The 24,644-nt window shown below is 34.8% G+C and overlaps 1 protein-coding gene across 3 annotated transcripts in view; it reads right to left on the bottom strand.

Moving 5' to 3' along the window:
• Positions 1-24,644, bottom strand: part of LOC150078460 (epidermal growth factor receptor kinase substrate 8-like) — a 234,340-nt gene that overhangs the window by 8,677 nt on the left and 201,019 nt on the right. For all 3 annotated transcript variants that reach the window (XM_090384181.1, XM_090384182.1, XM_090384183.1), the window contains 2 exons: positions 21,166-21,415; positions 15,513-15,680 (listed from right to left, as the gene is read on the bottom strand). In XM_090384181.1, coding sequence (XP_090240307.1) covers positions 15,513-15,680; positions 21,166-21,415 — 418 coding nt within the window. The remainder of the gene's footprint in view (positions 1-15,512; positions 15,681-21,165; positions 21,416-24,644) is intronic.

Here is a 24,644-nt window from a genome sequence, read left to right as displayed (position 1 = left end):
AAACAAACTTCCATCTGTCATTGTAGAAGTTGACATATTAAATAAAGTCAAGGCAGAACAAGACAAACATTTTGAATGAATGGATGGGTGAAATGGGAAGGGTTTTTTTTTTTTTTTTTTTGGCTGATGCTGTGTAAGCTTGCTTTCTGGCATAATATGCCTCTACTAATGCTAATTAACCTGACTGCCCTCTTCTAAACAGAGTGAAGAAGTTTGAGTAAGGTTTTGGGGGAACCAGTCCAAATGAGAAAAATATTCCTTGGTATGGCAGATTGATTTCAGATTTTCAGAGTGAGTAGTTGTTTTGAAGAAATGTAAAGGTGAGAGCAAAAAAGAAAATTCAAGTTTTTTGATGCAGAGGATGGAATATTGGTGATGGGCTTATGCCAAGAGAGATTAGAAGTCAGGGTAATCCTCAAAGATAATATGTGATCTTGTCTAGAAATCTATGTGTCACTGAAGGTGAGCATATGAGCAGCAGATTTTTTTTACAAGAAATTAAACAGGACTGAGTTTCTGAAGGATTGAAGCTGTTAACCCAGTTTCCTTTGCCTTATTAAGAATTATCTAGAGATTGGCATTTAAGAAAATGGTGGTGGATATTTAAGAATTTAAAGCTGTTTGTGCAGGGCAAGGTTTTTCTCAAACCAGAAGGTGGAATTCTAGGTGCTATCATCATCAACAAAACTATAGATAGAATTTACAGTCAATGGAGGAAGATCAGTAATACATAAGAGGAAAAGAGTGGGAGAAAAGAACTGAACCTTGGAGTACACAGCTGAGCAATCTACCATCACCAGCAGTGAGTAGTCAAAGAGAAAACTGGATATCCATTGCAAAAAAAACTGTAAATTCATAAGATAGGACCTCATTTAGAATATCTTTATGCACAAACCAATCAAAATTCTTAGAAATATAGAGTAACTCTTCAGTTTCACCAAAATTTTCCATTGAATTTGTCCAAAAGCCAGTATATCACCAGTGGATCAACACTGATGGAATCCACATCAGAGATCATTGATCAGATAGAAAGTTTTTATGGAAAGTTTTAATTTTTTGTTTTAAAGTAGGTTAATTTAACTTTGGTTTTATAGAATCGTTTGATTAGCATTTCAAATAATATATAACAAGAACCATTCAGAGATATGTCTATTCCTTTGGAAGGAGCACAGATAAGTGTAACTTGGCAATAACTGGATGGAGGGATTTGTTACCCTTTTTAGGAATTGGCTGGATATGAGTAAATTTCTAAGTAGAAGGAAGTACACTAGTGGAATAAGAAATTGTGTAAAGGAAACATCCAACAGGAGCAAGTTCAGGAGAACAGGTTTTGAGAACAAATGAAGAAATGCCATATCTGGAGCTTTTCTGGCATCAAATTTGTTCAGAATATATTTTTTTAACATCCTTTTGTTGGAGGCATTGAGCAGGGTGTACTGTGTATAATAGGAGATGAATTACTAAGTTTGTCAACACAAGAGTTAGAAAAAAAAGTAGGATGTTAGTAAGTCAGCTTTATATTTAGCTATGGATGTGATAGAACCATCAGGTTTCAAGAGAGGTGGTAGTAGAGGTGGATGTTGCTGCCAATAACTTTAGGCAAGAGAGACAGAGAGAAAATGTACAACTACCACTTGGACAATAATAGAGTTTTTTTTCACTCTTAGCCTGTCCAAAATCAAGTTGGGGCTGTTTAATAACTGTTTTCACAATTGCTTCAAGATTTAGTATAGGCAGAAAAAGAAACTGGAGATTTGATTGCAAGACAACTGTAATATGCAATAGTCTTATATTAAACAGCCTTAGCACATTTATGGAAAACCAAGGTTTAGATGAAGGACAAGATTTTAAGGTGGAATGTCCCTAGAAGGTTAATTTCACTGACTTGATTGGAGCAAACACTGTAATTAGAATATTTAAAATAGTAATCCAACCAAGGAAATGAAAAATATAAATCACTTGGATTTATATTTTTTCACATTTCACATTTTTGTAATGCCAAAAAAAAAAATGACATGAAGCAATATGAATCCATGGGAGAGAAGCTCCATTGGAGAAGAGATCACAGAGTTGTAATCTGAGCTACATGGAGGACCACTAACATTGAGTCTATTTTGAAGAGGTAGTAGTAGTAGTAGTAGTAGTGGCACTTGATGCAAGAAAGCAAGTGTAGGAGCTTATGCAGCATCAGCCAAAAAAAAAAAAAAAAAAAACACACCATACCCTCCAAATGCCTGTCCAGTTCCTCCTTAAATTTATTTAACCTATCAACTTCTACAACGACAGATGGAAGTTTGTTCCAGCAATTAACCACCCGCTGGCTAAAGGCAAATTTCCGCACATCTATTCTACATCTATCCTTTCTTAATTTGAACTTATGTCCCCGTAGGTTCGTATTCTGAACAAGTGGGAGGATCCCATCAGAATTCAGCGTGCTCAACCCATTCAAGGCCTTATAGACCTCAATCAGATCACCACGCAGGTGCCTAGTCTCCAGCCACTGCAATTTGCAGAACTTAAGCCTCTCTTGGTAAGAGGATCCCTTCATTCCCCTCACCAATCGTGTTGCTCTTCTCTGTACACGCTCAAGCAAATCTACATCCTTCCTAAAATGAGGCCTCCAGACCTGTACGCAGTACTCAAGGCGTGGCCTGACCATTGCCTTATACAGAGGGACAATCACCTCCTTTTCCCTGCTAGCAAAATTCCTATATATCATTGACAAAACCCCATGACCTGCCCTAGCAGCCTGTCTACATTGCTCAGAAAACTTCATATCTGACTGCACAATTACTCCCAGGTCTTTTTCATTTTCTACCACCTTAAGTGTAGTACCACACAGTTGGTACGTTTCTCTGGGGTTACTTCTACCCATATGCAGTACTTTGCATTTGTCAAGGTTAAACTTCAGTTGCCACTTCTTAGCCCATCTGCCCAAATTATCTAGATCCTGTTGCAGTAGCACACTGCCATTACTGTCATTAACAACCCTGCCAACCTTCGTGTCATCTGCAAACTTCGACATTAAGCCTGATATACCTTCATCAATATCATTGATGAAGGTATATCAGGAAGGTGTTTTTGAGAAAAAGATCACGAGCTGGTGTGGGGTTAAGATTATCTGGTATTCTTGTCAATAAATTAACAGGCTGAGTGAAGTCATTAGTAACTGTAAATGCTTCAGCAACTCAACCAGCTGGGTCAGTGTAACTAGAAAACTGAGGCAGCTGAAGCTGTGAAAATTAAAATCACCTCACTGTTAGGAATGTTAGATTGAAGGAAGTCTATTTTCAAAGAAAGAAGTCAAAGAGTTCCAAGTGGAGTTGGCAGAAAGATGAAGCAACAGACAAATCTGAAAGAATGTGGGTAGAGAGTGTAAGCTATGGGAAATCAAAGAGAGAAGATTGCAAATTAGAAATTTTCTGACAAGGAATAAAATTGCACACATATGTACAAGTACCACCTTTGAAGAGAAAAGGATTATAGAGCAAATAATGAGGGAAAGTGAGCAGTGGTTGAGGCATTCAATAATTGAGATTCTGTCAGAAAAATGAAGTGGGCTTGACAGAGTGTAGGTGGAATAAATATCATTAAGATTGAAACTAAGACCACTTATATTTGTGGAATGAATGAGTAAGTTTTTGAGAGGTTTAGGTAAATTTGCAGATAAGTTTGTTTGATTAGTTTGACTATCCATGATGCATTCAGTACATAAAAGTGGACTGAACAATGCCTCCTGCATGTACACTACTGATTCTCTCCAGTCATTACAGGAAAATTTTACACTAGTTGGTCCAGCTGCCTCATAGAGTTAACAATAAGTTTACTATGGTGGGTCATCTAATGGCCCGCCCAAAACACTGTTCTAGAGCTGTGTCCTCAAAATGTATCAAATAGTGGATCACCATGATGTAAGAAAGAAATGGGGGTTGCTGGGACTCTACCCTGAAGACCAAATGTGGATTTCACTATTTAAAGCTTCAAATAAGAAATATGGTAATACGAGGGGGTATCAAAAAGATCGTACCCTGACCTAGATAAAACATCAGAAGGAAGATGGTGTTTTCAATATAAGTTGTCTACATATTCAATAAAAATTGACGAAGAAATGAAAGCTGTGTATGGGCAGAATTGTCCATCCTATGACACTGTAAAAAAGTGGAAATGAGAGTTCCAGTGCGGTCATACAAGCGTCTTTGACGAGCCAAGAGAAAGAAGACCATCAACATCTACAGACAATGAGACAGTTGCAAAGGTTGAGCAATTAGTATTGAGTGACAAACTTGTGACAATTCATTTCATCGCAAATGCAGTGGGAATTATTTATGAGTCTACCCACAGCATTTTACATAATAAGTTTACATAATAAGGTCTCCGCACGATGGGTTCCAAGATTGCTTCTGCAAAGGCGTCAGCTATATTTGTTATTTGGTTTTTAGGAGCATTAGCAACTAAGGCCATATTGCTCTGGGATATGCGGTGGTCATTCCCTGATCTTTCCGCATCCTCTGTATTTGGTGGTGATGGGCTCGAACCCCGGTCTAATCAAGAAGAGTGTGCTACGCACTGCTGCTCCTTCCCACCTGGCTACGGAGGCGGCAACAAAGGCGTCAGCAATCGAATGCAGTGTTCTCGCCAACTGTTGGATTTGTGTAATGTGGATGTTGAGATCTTTTGTGATCGGTTGGTGACAAATGCTGAGTACACCAGTATGATCCAGAGACTAAAGACATGTCTAAGCAGTGGAAGCACACCTCCTCCCCACCATTCAATGGAGTGGAATTGTGGTTTCAGGCAAAAAGTGTGAACTTCTATGATCAAGGCATTAAACAACTGATACATATATGGGAGAAATGAGTTACTAGACATGGAGAGTACATAGAAAAGGATTAAAGTTCCTGTGAAGTTTCACTTATCTAAGGCTATTATTTCTAGGTAAGGGTACAAACTTTTTGATACCCCCTCACACTGCATCAGATGATAAGGGTCATCTATCACCCAGTATTACCTGGAGACAAAGAAGGGTGGCATTCCACTGTATGATGTGGATGGTACACTTCAATCCCTGCTTACATTAGTTTACTCCTAGATATCTTCACCTCCAGTAAACTAAGTGTATTGTTCCTGGATTTGCATATCATAGGGTTATTAACAGTCTTATTGTGAAGGTGCAAGCAGAGGATTTGAATATTGCAGAAAGACCAGACTTCAAAATTTGGTCTGCTTGATTCATAAGTGAGACCTGAATATTGATTCAATCAGTGTTTCACACTCCAAGTTAGCAAGCCCTGGAAGAATGTCTGTCACAAGCCTCAGGAACCAATGACTTGACATTTCTTCCGTCAAAGCATATTCTTCTAACATTGGTATATATGCAAGTATACAAGTACCTGTTCTTACTCTTAGTTACCCTAACACAGCCCATTTCATGTATTTCATTCCTCCATGATGACTCCCAGCATTCCTTGAAATCCCCAGTACCTTGCACTGCTTCTATTGGAACAAGCAGCTTGTTCCAATAGAAGCAGTGCAAGAATCACTTTATTAGTCTGTGTATCCTCTCATGCTAGCAGTTTTCTGACCTACCTAACGCTGCCTCCATAGCATCAGCACATATTCTTGCACCCTTTCTATTTAACTGTATCCAATCCCTGTAGAAGCAGTCTCTCCTGTTATCAAGCATGGACTATGCTGCAAAAAATTCTATTTCATGAGCCTTGCACAATCTCTCCAGCCCCAACTGATTGATAAGGCTCTCATCATGTAGTCCCTCCTATTATGTCTGGGAAGAATTGCAGATGCTTTCAAATTTAACCCTAACTTGCAACTTTTTCTCAACATTACCCTCTACTTGTTAAGTAAGTCCTCAGATTTCCTGCTCTTATCAGTATTAATATTAGCAATATGGTGCAAGAAAGTCCTGTACTTTTGCTGCACTGGCAAAAAAAAAAAAAAAAAATTAATAAATGATGCAAACATTTGACCTATTTGACTACTTATTTGATTCTCTCCTCATGTAAGTATCTATCCAGCTGAGTTTTGAATTTCTCCAAGCTGTCAGTCTCAATCATTCATGAAGGCATCTTATTCCAATAATTAACTACTCTCTGGCTAAAATAAAACTTCCTGCAATCCAGTCTGTCTTCTCCCTCATAATTTGAATCTATGCCCCTATTTTTGGAATAATTCACAATAGTGAAAATTTCATCCTTGTCCATTTAACTTTCACCTCTCAGATCCTTATATACTTCAATGAAATCTCCTCTAAAGTGTCAGTCCACACCTGGACACAATATTCCAAGTGTGGCCTCACAACAGCCTTATACAGTGGTATTATGACCTCCTATCTCTACAAGCAAAAGTTTGATAAATCAATGATAGGACACCATGGGCCCTTCTTGCTACCTGACTGTACTGCTCAGAAAACTTCATGTTTAACTGTATCATAACTCCCAAATCTCTTTCTTCCTCTACTGTTTTTTTAATTCAACCACACCAAGTGCATAAGTTATTTTGGGAGTTTGCTATTCCCAAGTGTCACCTTACATTTTGCTGCATTAAAAGATAGTTACCACTTTTCTGGCCATCTCTGAAGTGTAAGTCATCCTGAAGAAGCTGTGCTTAGCATTGAACATTAACTACTTTATCAAACTTGATATCATTTGCACATTTTGATTCCCCTGCAGTGATTCCACCACAAGACCTAGCAAAATAGTATTATTCTCTCAATATCAATTTGGAGACTATTTAAATTTTATTATCCTACAACCAGGTAGTGGCACCGATGGAGTTATTTTGAGTTTGTAATGCTGTAGCCATTTGGCCAGTATTTCATTTGGAAATATTATGACTATCCCAACATGACTTTTGCTTTTTGATACAGGTATACCAGGGCATATTAAGGACCTGGGTACCAAAATATATATTTTCCTTAAGTAGAAAACTCCGCAGGATTTTGAGTGTGTCTCTTGATGCAGCTGTTAGAAACTGATAATATTGCATATAAATCCACACAGCTTGATGCAGCTGTGTGGATTTATATGCAATATTATCTACTTCTAAATTGAAATTGCTTAGCAAAGTTTTTCTAGTGGGGAAACTCTGCATTATAAATATATTTATGTAACTGAATGAAACTGGCCGCTTTGATGCAGAGCACAGATCTAATTTTTCATTCATAACATAATATTAGACACTGTCTTAGGATCATTAGTGTAGGTTCATCTCTTTCACCAAAGAAATTATATTACAAAAACATTATAAACCAGCGGGTAGTTGGTTGGTGGGTAGTTGGTTGGTGGAACAGACTTCCATCCCTTGTTGTGGAAGTTGGTTGGTGGAACAGACTTCCATCCCTTGTTGTGGAAGTTGATAGCCTAAATAAATTTAAGGCTCAGCTGGACAGGTATTTCGAACGAATGGAAGGGTGAAATGTAAGTGTGTGTGGTTTTTTTTTTTTTTTTTTTGGCTGATGCTGCATAAGCTTGCTTTCTTGCATCATATGCCTCTACTAATGCTAATGCTAACTGGGGACACATGATATGTACAAATAGCAGTTCATATAGAGCTATGATGTAAAGAATCAAGCAAGCAAGTGCAGGGCACAGAATCTTGCTGAACTGTAGACTAGAATCTCATAATTGAGTTTTAATCTTACTAAGACCTTATATATTTAGAGCAAAGACCATTCCCCACCACTGTTAAAAGAACTGTTATGATTAATTTTTTTTGGAAATTAATCTTCAGTTGCTGTATATGCTCTGGGGAAGTAAGTTTGTTATTGAGCATGATCCCCAAAAATTGAATGCTAGTTTGTACATTTAGTTGGAGTCTGGATTATGGCTGATGGTTTTGTCTTTAGCAGAAATGGATACAAGTTGTTTTTCGGGAAGGTAAGTGAAAGCCACTGTTTCATGATCACAAACTCACTTTGGATATTGTGAAATATCTCTCAAATACAGTAAACAATATTTATAGATGACCTCAGCATCTCTTGATACTCAAAAATTGTGAAAATTACTGAGAGAAAACTATGAAGAGCATAATTTCTCCTAATGCATTTCCAATTTGTTACGGTTCTACAATACTTACATAAATATTACAACTAAGCAACAAAGGCAAAAACAATAGCATAGTGCTATTTTTAGGAATACATTTAATGTAATAGTCTATTATGTAGAGTTTTAAATGAATACTATCAACATCTGTAGTATTGCCTCCTATTAGTGAGAAAGCTCTTGTTTAGAACATGCAAGGCAAATTTTCTCTCTTGACGAGAAATTAAGTTCATCTTTCTCAGTCTGTCTGGGATCTTTGATGGGATGGAGTGTATGATGTGACTGCCGTGGGTTCTGCAAATGTCTCCTAATGCATTTCCAAATTATTATGATTCTGCAATACTTAGATATTATAAGTGAAGCATATTAGTATTTACCACTCATTTTCCTGATTACTTTTAAAACTTTCTGACAGGTTGTAAGGTGAGTTTGGTGGGTGAAGTGAAGCAGATCCAGGCAGCTTTAACTGGTACATCTACTACCTTGTTTTTGTCTTAGCAACTAGGTGCTCATTTCACCATGTTTTGGGATACAGTGGTAGTCTTGTGGAAGTTTTGATACATATAGCAATGTCTCTGTTACATAAATTTCTACTGCACCAATAAAAGATTACCCAATGTCTGTGGATCAAGTATTGCTAACAGTCTGTGTATTTTTCAGTCAACCTTCTCAAGTAGCTATTAATGATTTCTGCAGAGTCTATTAAAATTCCTTTAAGTATCTTGGATTATCATTTGAAAATGATTACTATATAAGGGCTCACCAGCTGTTTTCTAGTTAAGTGTAAGGCAGCATAGATATGGAAAATAAATGGTTAAATTTATTGCAGTATTATTGCCTGAGGGATGATGCATATATGTGAATGAGTCATCATTTAGGATCCTCTGCAACAGTATGATGATTTTGTTAATTGTTTGATTCCCATCTATGACTGGAAGAATTTCTAAAGTCCTCTTCAGTGGAAGTTCTAATTAGCCAATCTCAGGCAGAGGAAGTAGGATTTTCCCCATGAGTTATTCTGGGTTTTTAAACCTGCATAATATGCAAATGGGCCCATGAACACACACTTGTACAGACAGAATATACAATGGTGTAGTATGGTGTAAGACACTGATGTGCTTAAAACTCAGGTGTGTGTGCATGTACTTGCTGAAGCTGGCTTGCTGGAACCCATTCCAGCAGACAGACATGCACGTGCATTCCCTTTCATCCAGGAGACAGGGCAACATAAGACAAGAAGTAAAGAGCATAAAGGAGGGGGGAAGGAGTACGATAAAGGATACTGCTCAACCATGTCTTTATCCAGTGCTGCCCAAAGTACTCCACAAGGAGTAAAAGCCTTCAATCATCAGGATTGTAAGATCACCTAAGAATTGAGTGATTAATGTCCAAAGTTCATATGGTTATTTCCTCCGAGTTTATAGCAAATTCCAAGATTTCCTAAGGTATTAAAAGGGATTACGTAGTTGAGCTATAAAACTGGGGACATTTTATCCTAATTTTTTTCAGTGCTTTACAATTCCAGGGATTTTTTTCACATCTTATTGTTTTTCTTTGTTATCTTGATTGCATCTGAAAACTCAGAGGAATGCTCTTTTTATATATATTTTTTATACAGGTAGTTCTCGACTTTACGAGTTAATTCATTCCTAGCACGTGCTCGTAAAGCAAAAATTCGTAAAGCGGGAATTTATTTCCCATAGACATAAGGTTAAAAATAGGGGTTACGTTCTCAACAATGAAATGAGTTAGCTAATTAGTTTATGTTTAAACAATGACTGATTTATTGAAAGAAATGAAAATGTAGCCTGTAAAATCAAGCAAATTATAATAATAGAGAAATTACTGATGACTTACAAATGTTAAAGAATGTTTATTCTTCATCATCATGGACTAAATGCACACTCGTTGATCACTTATTATTGGCTCGACACTCGTTGGTTTGTTGCACAAGGAGTCGTCTTCAGAAATGTTTCAAGAGGCGTTTGTTCCAAGATAATCTACTCTTTTCTTTATAAATTTCACAATTGCATGCATAAGCAATTTTTAACGATACACACAAATTGCAACTAGCACGATTCGCGTGGAAGTTTACGAAAAAAAAAAGGAATGAAGAGAAGATTCTGAAAATTTATTTATGTTTTTTATTTATGATTGAAGGTGTCAGTAAAGGGGAAACATATTTCACCATAATAACATAAAAAACCACAATTCCCACTATCGATATTTTCCAAATACAAGAAGATTGAGTTTACTACCCATTTATAATTGCTTGCAGTAACAGAAAAGCCCAATAAACCGAAAAATACAAACTGTTTTTATTGTTTTATGGTCGTGACCTCCAGAAATGTGCTTTAGAAAAATATCACAAAGGCATTTAAAATTGATTCTTATAACAGAACATATGATAACGATGAAAGTATAGCACATTTTGTTGATTTGAATTGGTAACTAATACAATTTACAAACCACGCTCATGACCGTTTATGTGGCCTTAAGGTCATGCTCGTGACCTTAAAAATGACATTTTAGAGAGATAAATAGCTTAGTTATACAGCAAACATTTCAACTTCCAAGATCTTGAAACGAATTACAAAAAACAATGTGTTATTGGGTTCACATTACGATATTTTAATGATACAATGGTGTCTCTGGAACTGATTCATATCGTAAAGCGGTATTTATGAATGTTTAACATTCATTTTTTGCAATTAATGTTCATATTTTCGATTTTGTTGATACTTGATACTTGGGGGAAAAAACTTGTAAACCCGGAAACTCGTAAAGCGAGAACTGCCCGTATATAAAATATATTTTATATATATATATAAAATCTATATATAAATGGGTTTTCAATGCAACTCTTTAAAGGAAAAGTTTAGAGTCACACAGAAAAGAGGTATACAGTAGATGAAATAGTTTCAATGAAAGCAAGATTAATAAATTAGGTATGACAGATGCACTTAAAAGTGTAAAGCAGCATTAAAGGATGCAGGAGTATATGTAATTTGTATTAATATTAAATTAAATTAAGTATACATAAATGGATGTGCTAGCAACTATAAGGGTGAGGAAAGTAGAAAAAGAAGAGTAATAGATTAGTGAAAGAATGTTAATATCCTAGAGGTTATGATGAATTAAGTAAATTATGGGCTGAATTGCCAAGCCAATATGAAGTGGGAGACTTTCTAATACAGTATGGACAAAGTACCTTGTCCATACTGTATTAGAAAGTGCTAATTTAATTTCATTCCTTTTTGGCCTTTCACTTTTCTTCTACTACTATGGACAAGTATAGAAACGCAGTTCCTGATACATGGTCAGGTGTAGTCCCATGATGAAATACCTCATCATGTATCAATATTTATTTCAGCTGACATCAGATCAAGCATTTTTTGCATTACCTATATTAGACCATTTACTAAAATTGTTCCCCATATCGGATGATACGAGCTATATACCATTTGCATTTTATTTATATTTTGTTGTACTAATTTCACTTGTTTAAACCAATGAATTAACTATACTCCTAACATTAGCATTACAGTTCCCCCACTTTATATTGGCTTTGCAATTCAGCCCATAAAAAAAAACTGCAGCCATTATCAACCCACTGCATAATGGAAGCCTCCTCAACAATTTGTGCTGAGGGAAATGGACCATAATCTGCCATGCTGGTCCAGTGTGGGTTGGCAGACTGACTGTATTAACAGTCAGGGGCTTGAACCCTGGTCTACTCAAAGAGTGTGCTACTGCACTCCAGTTCCTGACCACTTGGCTACGGAAGCCCCCATTCAGCCTATACTTTACTTAATTCATCATAATCTCTAGGATATTAAGTCTTTCACCTTTCACTAATCTACTACTCTTCTTTTTCTACTTTCCTCACCCTTATAGTTACTGGCACCTTGTGTAACTTTCACATACATTTATGCATACTCAATTTAATTTAATATTAATACAAATTATATAATATATTGATTATATAATTTGGGCTGTTTTGACGCATAGGTCATTCTAAGACTGCACCTTAACTCACTCAACTTGTTACCTCATTGATAATCCGATATTTTAAACTACCATATTGTATTATATCAACCTTTTAACATATCAAGAACATATCAAATTAATACAGACCGATGTAAAGCACAATCTTTCACATAGATGGCATTAATCTGTTCTGATTTTACTAATAACCTTAATTTATGTATGATTTTTAAAATTTACAAATAATTCTTTGCCTAATATATATATATATATAAAGGTGGGTTTCCTTTGCATCTTAAAACTTTTATTACAGCAGGCATTCAATAAACTTCAACCTATTAATAAAATGCTTCCAATAGAGACAATACTAACCATGAACCAATCACTTATAAACGTAGCTGTGATTGCTCAACATCACTTTGATACTCAAGCCTTGTGTTTTTTCTGTACAGATTGTATTTGCTATATTCAAATTCGGCATTCAGTATATCAGAACAACACCATTTTTCTAATATTCCTATTATGTTGGCATGTCTTGATTTAATTAGTGCTTCAAATTCAAATTTATTAACTATACTCCTAACATTAGTATACAAGCATGTGAGAATATCTTTTCATGCTCTTTGTAACCTAATACATATTGTGTAGTCTCTTATGATAGTGTTTTCCTCTGAATTTAGTTGAATGTTATGTTAATTCTAGCACACTTTGTCTACAACAGTTCCATAGTTTGCCATTACTTTGCCATGGTCCCAAATTTCAGCTACATACTGGACATATTATTGATATTATTTGAACTAAATACAAGAGAGTTGCCTAATAGCAAACTTATAGCCACACTGATAAATAAAATGATATATATGCATATATAGAAAAAATATGTGAATAAAATATTTTTTTCACATATAAGGAAAGTAAATTTGCCAGCCATAAATCATTTGAAAAAACTGGAAACATTGGTGGGTATTCAGTTACCACCTAATTTTGCTCAGTTTGGAGAGATATGTAGATTTAAAGAGGAATTAGATAAATATCTGAAAGTAATAAATAAAACTGGAGGGGTATTTCTTTTTTGATGGAAGATGCTGTGTAATCTTTGTTTCTTTGCATCATTTTGCTACTTTTAAATATAAACATAAAATACTAAAAGCAACAAAATAAGATTTTATTGAATCATTCAAGATTGTTTCCTGTCCCTCTAGTATCAATAAGAATTGGAGAAAGGGCAACTATCCCTACACTGGATCTAGCTATTCCACCATTCCAATCCCCCTCCTAAAATTTGGGGATCAGTCAGATAGCTCAGAAATAGATAAAACACTCTCAATAAACCCTGCTGTCTCCTTTACTGCAATGCACCTATTGCAGCACCTGCTAGGTAGATCCCTCTTTACCCCAAGATCATCTCCTAAAATTAACCAGATCATCTTATCTCATCCAATTTGGGACCATCTCCTAACAATAGATTAGCAAAATCCACAGCTGAAAGTTTTTCTCAACTGGTAAAAATATGTAGGTCCTACATGCAATGAAAAAATGTATTTTGTACAATTTCCAATAGTGTATGAACCAATGAACTATTCAATATAACTGCAATTAATTATTAATTTCTTCCATCCCTATGGTAGGGGATACATAATACAGCCACTCCCTGACTTACATAAGGGTTGCGATCCGTGGAACTCTACGTAAGTCGGAATTTTACGTAAGAATTTCCCTAAATGCTTATGTAGCACTCACAAATTTGATTGAAGCAAAAAAGAAATGTTCGACGAACATGTAAACAGAATTATTTATTCAATTTTTTTTTAATTTCATGTGCAGGAAAAATTACAAAAGTGTACAAAATTGCAAAAATTTCAAAATTATAAAAAGAGAGAAGGGAGAGGCAAGAGAGGAGCCGTCAGCAAGTTTTACCTTTTGAGGATCATTGCCAGAATTAAGTCTCCAGCTGATAAGTATGCTGCTGCAGAAGTTGAGGGCTGTGGAGATTTAGAAGGGTTTTTTTTCCAACACATCACAAATTTCTCTGCATCTGAAGAATCAGCACTGGCGACTTCACTGCATACTTTAATGTTTTGAAAACCAGTGTGATAACCTATTAACCCACCCATTGCTTGCCACGAACTTGGCTTGGGGTTAACCGTACTTATCCTTAATATCTTCATAAATACTTCTTGCTTTTGTTTGAATGGCCATTGGACTCAGACGCACTTGCTTCTGAACCTTATTTTCAATCCATATTATTAATAGCTTTTCCATCTTCAATATAGCACCTGAATGCTGTTTTGTGATCACTATTGATCTTACATGCATTGATCCTTTAACATGTTCTTTTTTAAGGCACCTCCATAGCCAGGTGGGCAGGAGCAGCAGTGCATAGCATACGCTTCTTGATTAGACCGGGGTTCAAGCCCGTCACCACCAAATACGGAGGATGCGGAAAGGTCAGGGAATGACCACAGCATATCTCCGGAGCAATATGGCCTTAGTTGCTAATTCTCCTAAAAACCAAATAAACATGTTCTTTTTAAGTGCACTGTCCCTTAAAATAGTATTTACTGTTGAAGCTGCAAGACCTAATTCCGTGCAATAGATGACAAACTTTGCCCTGCTTCTTACTGTTTAATCATTTTCATCTTCATTTCTAAATCTTGTTTTGTTTCCTAGCACTGCCATCACTTGCACCTTCACCACTGTAATAAGTAAATAGGAATGAAGAGAAGATTCTAAAAATTTATTTATGTTTTTTATAAGATCGAAGATTTCAGTGAAGGCAGAACTCATTTCACCATAATACCGTAACGTAAAAACCCACAGAATTCCAGTTATCGGTATTAGCACAAATGCAATAAGATTGAGTTTATAACAGATTGCGCTAACAGAAAAGCCCAATAAACCGGAAAGTGCAAATTGTTTTTATTGTTTTATGGTAGTGACTTCCAGAAATGTGTTTTAAAATATCACAAAGGTGTTCAAAATTGATTCTTATAATGGAACATATGATAATGATTAAAGTGTGATGCATTTCCATTATAAAAATGACCTTTTAGAGAGATAAATAGCTTAGTTATATATTGAAAATTTCAACTTCCAAGGTCTTGGAATGAATTACCAAAAAAAAAAACAATGTGTTATTGGGTTCACATGATATTTTCACAATACCTCCATTTATTCCTACCGGATGCAAAATACATTTCCACGATTTTTTTAAGTTTGCACCGGCCGGCAAAAACTTACGTAAAGTTGAATTTCCATAAGTCGAGCATTACATAAGCTGGGGAGTGGCTGTATATATTATCTAAATTCAATATCTTGTAAGTTTCCCATTAAGAGGATTAAAGGATATCCATTATATGTTTTTACTATAACAATTAATTACTTATTGTTTCTACAGATATATCAGTTATAAATCACTATAGAAATTAGCTACTGATAAAAATTATGAGTACATTGCTAATAACTCACTGGACTGTAATATTCTCTGCTCCTTTCCCTGCTGCCATAAAGTGGGTTACTGAACACATCATCTTCAGTTCCATTTCCTGGATTTGAAGAAACTATTGTATGAGGAACATGGGCAACTTGTCCTCTGATGTTTCGTGCCTTCCACCACTTGCGAGTGTCATCCAGCACCTATAATTCATTTAAATAAAATCTACAATTAAAAACAAACATTTGCATATGGGCTAAACAAAAATAAAATTTAATTGTTTATAGTGTTGGGAGAAGGATATTATGTGGGTTGTTCTTAATGTTAATTTGACTACCAGCCTTCAATTCACTATTTTATTTCATGCTATCCTATTTCCTTAGATTTTAGAACATATGATAGTAAGTCCTCTTTCTTCTAATGCATCCTTGACACTTTCGGTCAGATTTTTTTCTTATTTCCTCATTTGTAATATGGTCTTGCTATTGTTTCCAGCTGTTAGTTCCATTTAATTTTCCTAAAAAAATTAATTTTAAATGAGGAAAAATAAATTTACTCAATTTGTTGTTTATTTTTATATTTTTTATTCAGCACTTGGTTCCACAGATTAAAATGATAGGCTTAAAAACTGTTATAAACAGCTAATTTTGTCTTATTTATCTTTTGTTACAAACAAACTGTTTAAATCTGTACTTTCTGCTTTATTTATTCTATTGGCTATTTTTATGTTGACCCTTGGAAATCTTTAAAAACTATATCTAGATAGCAAACTACCAACTTGCTCCAAGTTTTGGTTGTTCAGGCTAGAATTATTTTATTATTATTATTTTGTTGGCTTTCCCAACTTTTATAATTGCTGTTCCTGTGTAACTAATTTTCACGTCAAATTGTCAAATTCTCTACAACCTTTATCTAAATTACTCAGAGATTACTGATCTTTCAAGCTACTGTTTAAGAACTCAAAATCCTCACATACTAAATCAGTCCATAAAACCTGTAAAAAAGAAGCAGCAATATGATGCAGCCCTGCTACACATCAAATTTAACTTATACTGCCTTTCAATCTGCCTTCCATTCTCATTGCAAACTTGCCACTTCTACAAACTTTTCATTCCCCTTAAAAGATTATCCTTGATGCCATATTTTCTATAATTTTAAATAGCAGAATTTCTAGGTATTCACTATTCTTTTTCAAGGTGAAATCCTAAATACATTATGTTCTTATGTTTCTATAGTTTGTATTAATGTTGAGTATTTGATCTTGGCATCTCGTGTTTGCCCTAAGATCTGGCTGTTCTTCTCCAAGGTTAGAGTTAGCAGTACTTGTAACCCTCTTCTATAAAATACTTAATGTATCAAGTAAAATCAATGACACTTTCCCACACAATTTTCCCTCTTTTAAGCCTTTCTTCTTTAGTAGATCAGTTCCTTCATTTGCAGTTCAAAGTATTTATTTCATACTATGCAAAATATCCTTTTCTGTTTTAACTTCATCCTCATTGTTTATATACATATAAATTAATTTTAATGCCAAATAAAACTAGACATCCTAATACAACTGCTTGGGAGGGGAGGGCTACAAAAATAAAAGACAGCAAAATCAAAACTCACTAAAGGGATAAGCCTCCACATATCCTTAACAACATTGCAATAAGTTGGATGTGTTTTCCATAAACTGATGTCAGTATCCATTAGGTCAATGATTCTTATAAAACATGAATCAGATTTCTTAGTTCTAGGAGCTGAGAGAGCAAAGTACAAGCTTAGAATGAAATGTACCATCAGGAATACTGCCCCATGTGAAATCCCAAATGATGAGACTATTATCCTTTCCAGAGGCTAAGTTCAAAAGATGCTTCACACAATAAAAAAAAGTCTATACCTTCTCAATGTGCATGTATGTGCGATCCTCCAATTGCCATGATAATTCAATTATAGTAGGTTTAGTATTATAGTTAGTAATGGCCACATGGTGCAAGGAAGCCTATAGCTTATGCTGCACCAGCCCCAAAAAAAAAAATAAATAAATAATAAAAATAAAAAGAAATAATAAGAAGAAAATTTTAAAAAATAAGTAGTTAATAAGAGAAAAGGAAATAGACAACCTATGCTTTTCCCTCCTCCCGTAGGTAACTATCCACCTGACCTTTGAATTTCCCCAAACTGTCAGCCTTTACCACCCATTAGGTAACTTATTTCAGTAATTTATAACTTCCTACAATCCAGTCTAAACATCTCCTCCCCGTAACTTGAAATTATGGTCCCTAATTCTAGAATCATAACTGTGAAAATTTTGTCCTCATTCATTTTACTTATGCCTCTCTGAGAGGCATAAGTACACCTCAATCAAGTCTCCTCTAAGGTGCCTAGTTTCCAAGCTCTGCAATTCACATATCTGAAGTCTGTCCTCATATGGACACCCTTTTGCCGATCTCACCAGGCATGTTACCCTTTCAAGAAGCACAATGTTGTTCTTTAGATGCGGTCTCCATACTTGAACACAGTATTCCCAGTGTGGTCTAACAGTAGCCTTATTGCACTAGCAGATGCATTTCTGCTGTCAGCCAAAATTCAACACCTAAGGTTATATTCAAATTATAACTAGTGGTGGAATACCAAACAGGGTCACCATAAATTAAATATGGCATCAGATAAAGTTCAAAATACTTCTAAAAAATAAACTTTAGTAATTAGGCACTTCTGTGAGGTCATTTTAAGATTCCAAAATGCTCTTAAAAATTTAGTTCTCATAGTCATACCTCTTGGCTATGAGAGGCTCACAGAAGACCAAATTGCCTTTGAAAACAATACCAAGAGATCAGACAGAAGAGTAATGGATTACACTATTCCCAGTAACAATTTCTTGTTTGTAGAGTTTATAACAGAGAATATCTTTTTTTTTTTTTTTTTTTTTTGCAATGCTGTTTTTCTCCATCTTTTCTTTTCACAAAAAATATAAATAAATAAAACCACATTAATTTAAGATCATGATTTTTTTTTTTTAAATTCTGTGAATTTTTTTTTTATTAACAAACACAGCCATAATAAACATCTGATAATAGTTTTCCATAATTGTTCAGTTAACCACAAAAAAATATATAATAAAATAAAAAAAAGCAAAACTGATTTTGAAGGTTTTTGATTTCCAACAAATGCATACCATATGGAATGATATCCTTTCTCAATTTAGAAAGCAATAACAATCAATAAAGAAAACTCAAATATTTTAAAGAAAACAAGCATACAGGATGGCAACTCCTCTAACCCTTCTTGCTGATGGTCTAGAAATACATGCTAAAACACTGCCCTCCCATGTTAGTAAATAAGTAAAAGTCACTTTCCTTGTGAATCACAATTATAAAAGACCAATGAAGAATAATGCTTGTTGTTGTTGTTGTTGTTGTTTGGTTTTAGGAGCATTAACAACTAAAGCCCTATTGCTCAGGGAATATGCAGTGGTCATTCCCGCATCCCCAGTATTTGGTGGTGACGGGCTCGAACCCCGGTCTAATCAAGAAGCATGTGCTACGCACTGTTGCTCCTTCCCACCTGGCTACGGAGGCGCCTGAAGAAGAAGAATAATGCATTATGAATTTCAAAGCAGGCTGATCAGTAGTAATAGTAGTGGAAAACTTTACTGTGTTTTATACATATGGTGAAAATGCATTAGAGCAGTTCTATCAATAATGAAGCTTGTTGCAGTATCAACTACCCACTGGCTAAAGACAAATTTGTGCACATGTATCCTGTAACAATCCTCCTTCATTTTGAATTTATGCTCCTTTGTGTATTGTCTGAGCAAGAGGAGAGATGCCATCCAGCATACCATCCAATACTTCAATACCTCATAAGTGCCTAGTCTTCCAGATACTGCAAATTGCAATGTCTGGAATATAATTGGATAGATTAACATAACTGGATAGATCCCATCCGCCCATGGTGCCTTTCTTATGTTTAACTTCAATAATTTATCCTCCACTTTGCTCTCAGTTATTACAAAATCATTAAGCACCCTGTTACAGCATGAACTTCCAGCATTTTCCTCCCTTAATAACTCCTCATGTGTGAATGTAGATGCAAAATACTCATTCAGATTATCAGCTGTCTGAGTAGGATCATCAACAGTCAAACCATCAATATCAAGTGGACCAATCTGATTCAATCCCTTCTTTCTAAAAGTTCCTTGCTGTTTTCCTTAGCATCTTTTGCCAAAGATTTCTTGTAATCTGCCTTTGCTTGCCTAATCTCCTTTGCGACTTGATTACAGACTAATTTGAAATTCTGAACAAATTCTTGGCATTTTTGAAATGAAGGAATATCAGTGGTAGCAGTTTATGAAGGATTCCTTCCTAAGCTTCATCCACCTCATTTCTGATGTTCCACTGAAGGATTTAAACAGCAAACAGATCCAATCTGCGTATATTTCAATGTCACTGAAAAATGTATCATGAATCTCCACTACATTACCATAATTAAATCAAATACAGTGGATTCTGGTTATTTGTGCCACCGGTTAATCAGGGTAGCCGTTTATTTGGGGCAAATCTTAAAAAACAGAACCCAATCAAGAAAATAGCCAGGGTTTACTTTGCGTAATTGGGACAAAATGCCGTTTAATCGGGGCAGGAGACCGCAGCACTGAAGATTACCCTACGATTGTCTCCGACTGTACCACGTAGTTCGGTCAGATTTCTGAAGGTCACAACCATAAAACAATAAAAACAATTAGCAGTCATCTGTTTATTGGGCTTTTCTGTTAGTGAAATCTATCATAAACTGATAGTAAACTCGATCTTATTGAATTTGCGATAATACCGACAGCTGAAATTCTGTGGGTTATTATGGTAAAATGTGTTTACACTTCTATGGAATCTTCAATCATATAAAAAATAATAATTTTAAGAATCTTCTCTTTATTCCTATTTTTAAAAGCTTCGTAATTTGTTACTCCGTTCTCACTTGCGCATATCGTGTTACTTGCAATTTGTGTGTGCCGTGTTTTTTGTTATTGATTGCTTATCTTTTTACTGTTTTAAATTTTAACCCCCCCCCCCCCCACAAATATCAGTGAACAGAAATGTCAACTAGTTTAGTTAGTATATACATATTACAGTACTTATTAATTATTCCGATTATCACGTATATTCTTCCGAATTTCACGTATCATTTAATTTTTTAATTGGTAAGGTAATAAAGGGTAAATTTGTGCTTAATATATCTTTACTTTTATAGCCTGTGGATAATATTCCTCCTATTTTCGCTAATTAGAATCGCTGTTTAATAGAATTAAAATTCAATTCACAAATGTGATCACAATGACTGGCGGTTACTACACATTGTATAGTGAACAGTACTTTACTATGGTGACTCCATCGTAATGTGATTTGATTGTACAGTGAACCAATTGTAAAGTGGGGGTCCATTGTATTTTTAACTATTTACGTGAAACTTCAGATAATTGGGGCAGCTGCTTAATCGGCCAAAATGCACTAGTCCCGATGTGTCCCAAATAACTGGAATCGACTGTATCACTAGAATAATAAGCAGTCTTAGATCCACCTTAACTGGTAGCTGCTATTTTAATTTAAACCCTGTTATTTTTTTCCTGACAGTTAAAATAATTGTCCTGTTTTCCAATTCTAAATGTAATGGAGAATAGAGGAAATATTGATTTTTTTCATTACAAACCTCTAAAAATTCTCCTCTAATGACAGTCAATTCTTTGTCATTATTAGCAGTTCTTGGATATAGCACCTGCACTACTTTGCTTCCTTTCATCTTAAGTTCTTCAAACCACTGATTTTGCTGACGCTCAAATTGTCGATGAGGATCTATGGCAGAATTTGGTTCAATAGAGTCAGCACTAAAATCAGACCTGACATCTCTATCTTGGGGCTCTCGAAAATCTCTATCAGAGGTTGGAGAATGTGCTCCACCCCTAAAATGAAGTAAACACAAATTTAAATGGGAATATCTAGTTGCAAAAATTTTTATTTTTGTATTTACCACAACACATCATTATATAAGAAACATCATTATATAAGAACTTAATGTGGCGTACACAAATCAAAGTACTGTATATATGTTAGGAGGATTAAATTACATTTTGAAATTAGGCTTAGCCTGCTATGAAATCATTTTATTTAAAATGCATAATATATCTTATGTGTAATATTTGATATTTATGATCTGTTTTACTAACTCTAAAAAATATGAAACACTAATCACTCAAAAAAAAAAAAATGATGTGGAAAGTATCTATTCTATTCATTAAAATATGCCATCTTGGTTATATATTAAAAGAAATATCATTCAAATAGAATGAATTCCATTTTCAATACAATTCGAATTACAAAATAACTTGGACAATTTCAATTTCTATTTTCTCATCCTTCGTTGGTTTAATAAAGATCTTTTCCATAGATTTCAATAAGTTCACTCTGTATAATTTCTCACAGGTTTTTCTTTCTGTGAAGGTTTTAAATTTAATTATTGTCATATAATAGTTGAGAAATAGTGGGAGTAGAGATGATCAGTTCTTGCATGTGAGGGGTTTAAATAAGTTATTTTCTCATGTTTATCTACCCTCTTAGGCCATCTAAGAGGGGAGTTAAAATTAATTGGACATAGTAACATTTATGCCAAACTACTGGAAGTAATCAATGCAAAGATAGTGAATCTAAATAGGTGCTATTATATCTTGTTTCTTCCTGTAAGGAGGGACAGGAGATGGCCCAGATCTTAATATAATCAGCATACGCAGGACTAGAGGATGTCTTGTAAGAGAACAAGGGCACAAAAAAGACAAGAAGACAATGTCCACTCATGCAGACCCCCCAACACACAAATAGATTTCTGCAGAACTGTATCCTTATGTTGCAGGATAACAGTTTTACTAATAAGAGAAAGGCAAATAAAAATTAGAACATCATCCCAAATACAGTAAAGATGCTCTGAAATATTTAAAAGGACAAAAAGCATAAAATGCCTATGCCAACTAACTATATATACACAACATCAAGTTGACCTGTTCTATGATTACATCAGAGGCAAGAAATAATGTTGAAATATCAAGAAAAAAATGTTTAGATGCCTTTCATCTCATAATGAGCATACAAGAATTGGGATGGCAGAACCTGGATGGTTAGAGGGGGGGGGGGAGACCTCTGGAATAATTTCAATATGGAAGAAGAAATCAAGATTGGACATCAATCTTTCATTCGTGTTGGACTCTTTTTTTTTTACTATCCTAAAAGTAAAAGTATTTTAGCCAGAATGGTGTAAAATATCTTACTTTTAGATATTTTACACCATTCTGGCTAAATGGTTGAATGCTGATATTACTGACTGTAGGATATAAACACTACCAAACTTAATTACAAAGTTCGGAATGTTATTTGGAACAACTGGATGGGAAGCTTTTTACTTTCCTTTTTTTAAATAGCATCAGAAAAAAATAAAAATAAAAGAAGAGAAAATATCTGATCTGAATAGAGATTAAATGGCCAGGAAACATTCATTCATAGACAAAGCAGCATCCTGAAGATATTTTCAAGATATTTGTTAATCTTCCATTTATTTGGTGTTACAACACAGAGCAAGCACTCCTGTAGCCATCTATATTCTTATCAGAACATACATGACTGTAGAGATGCTGACCAGATGGATTTCTTTTTGCCTTTTTCTTGAAAAGTTTCTCTTTCACTTTCTTCAAATCATTATCCCATCTGGTCTTACAAATAGAAGATATTTTAGAAAATTCTGGAGATAGAATTTACTGTAGTGCATGCAAGCTATCTTTCAAGTATATCCAATGCAGGATCAAGAGGACAAACATCAAGCAACTCCCAAGGGAAAAATAAAAATTATGGAAAAATATTTCCAGACAAATGTGACTGGAAATCCCAAATAAAAGAGACTTGGTTAAAAAATACCGGTAAAAATTATATCTAAAGTTTTATCCTCTTTGGTTGGAAAATTAATAATTTAAGACGAATTAAGAGTATTAAAGTGGTCAGAGATTAGTAGCTTTGTCCTGTGAGGAAGAGAGAAGATTGAAATCATCAAAGAAGTTATCAATTTTTAGGCTAGTCTTTTCAATAACCTACAAAGTAAAGTCAAAGTAACAGATTTTACCTCAGATCTTCAAAGGAAGTAAACACTAATAACATTAAATAAAAATGGGTGCAATGACCCTGTAACATGAATGCTTCTAGATGGAATGATTGGAAGCATTCAATTTAAAACTTTAAGTGACATTTTCACTCAGGTAACAATGCTAACCAGAAACAAAGCATAACAAGCTGCCCAGTGTTATCTGAAAGGCAAATTTCAGAAAGTTTATTTTTGGGTTCCTTTTCATATTGACAGTTTGAACAAAGGAAGAAGCAGCATCTGAAAAAGAACTACAAGTTGAGGATAGTAAATCCTATTTCATCTTAAGCCAGCCAGTTTTTCCTATGTAATTTGAGTTGGGTTTAATCCTAGTGTACTGAATTGTTAGTGTAGCAATACTCCAGAATGACTGCATTTGTCTCTAAGAATTTGTACAAAAAAAAAGGTGACATTTCTCTCTTTTAGTGATATTGATGAAGGGTTTACATGAGCTGGTGACCATTTGATGTCACTTTAGATGGGGGGGGGAATTCCCAATGGTGGGTACAGCTGTAAAAATATATGTTTAATCTTTTCCATAAACAGCTACTTATTGATGTACGCATGCATGCACGCACGCACACAAGATTTAATTCAGCACAACCAAGCTTTCTACCGCCATTATTACTACAGCAAGAAACAAAACAATAGGTAATCTCACGTCACTCACTAAGCATTCTCTTCCGTAGCATTAAAATGAAGTGGTAACGCACATGAGTGACATTAAGCTGCATGGTGTTTTTATCTCTGCTATAGTCATGCAGCTGATGGCGAGCTGCATGACTAGCTCTAATTAATGGCAGCAATAATAAAAATTAGCAATCTTTGTTGTTACAAGTGAGAAATGTATTGATTTCTTCAAAGTACAAGTACATTATTAATATCAAAATATCATGTAAAATATTGCACATGCCTTGTCATAATTATCCCTTAAGAAGAATATATATATATATATATATATATATATATATTTTTTTTTTTAATCCTTCAATATGAAAGTATTTTTTTTCTCT

The sequence above is a fragment of the Mastigoproctus giganteus genome, chromosome 11 (assembly GCF_048544385.1).
Source record: "Mastigoproctus giganteus isolate SK-2022 chromosome 11, ASM4854438v1, whole genome shotgun sequence".
NCBI classification, from domain to species: Eukaryota; Metazoa; Arthropoda; class Arachnida; order Uropygi; family Thelyphonidae; genus Mastigoproctus; species Mastigoproctus giganteus.
Note: the sequence above shows the minus strand (reverse complement) of the source record. Positions and strands in the feature narration are given on the sequence as shown.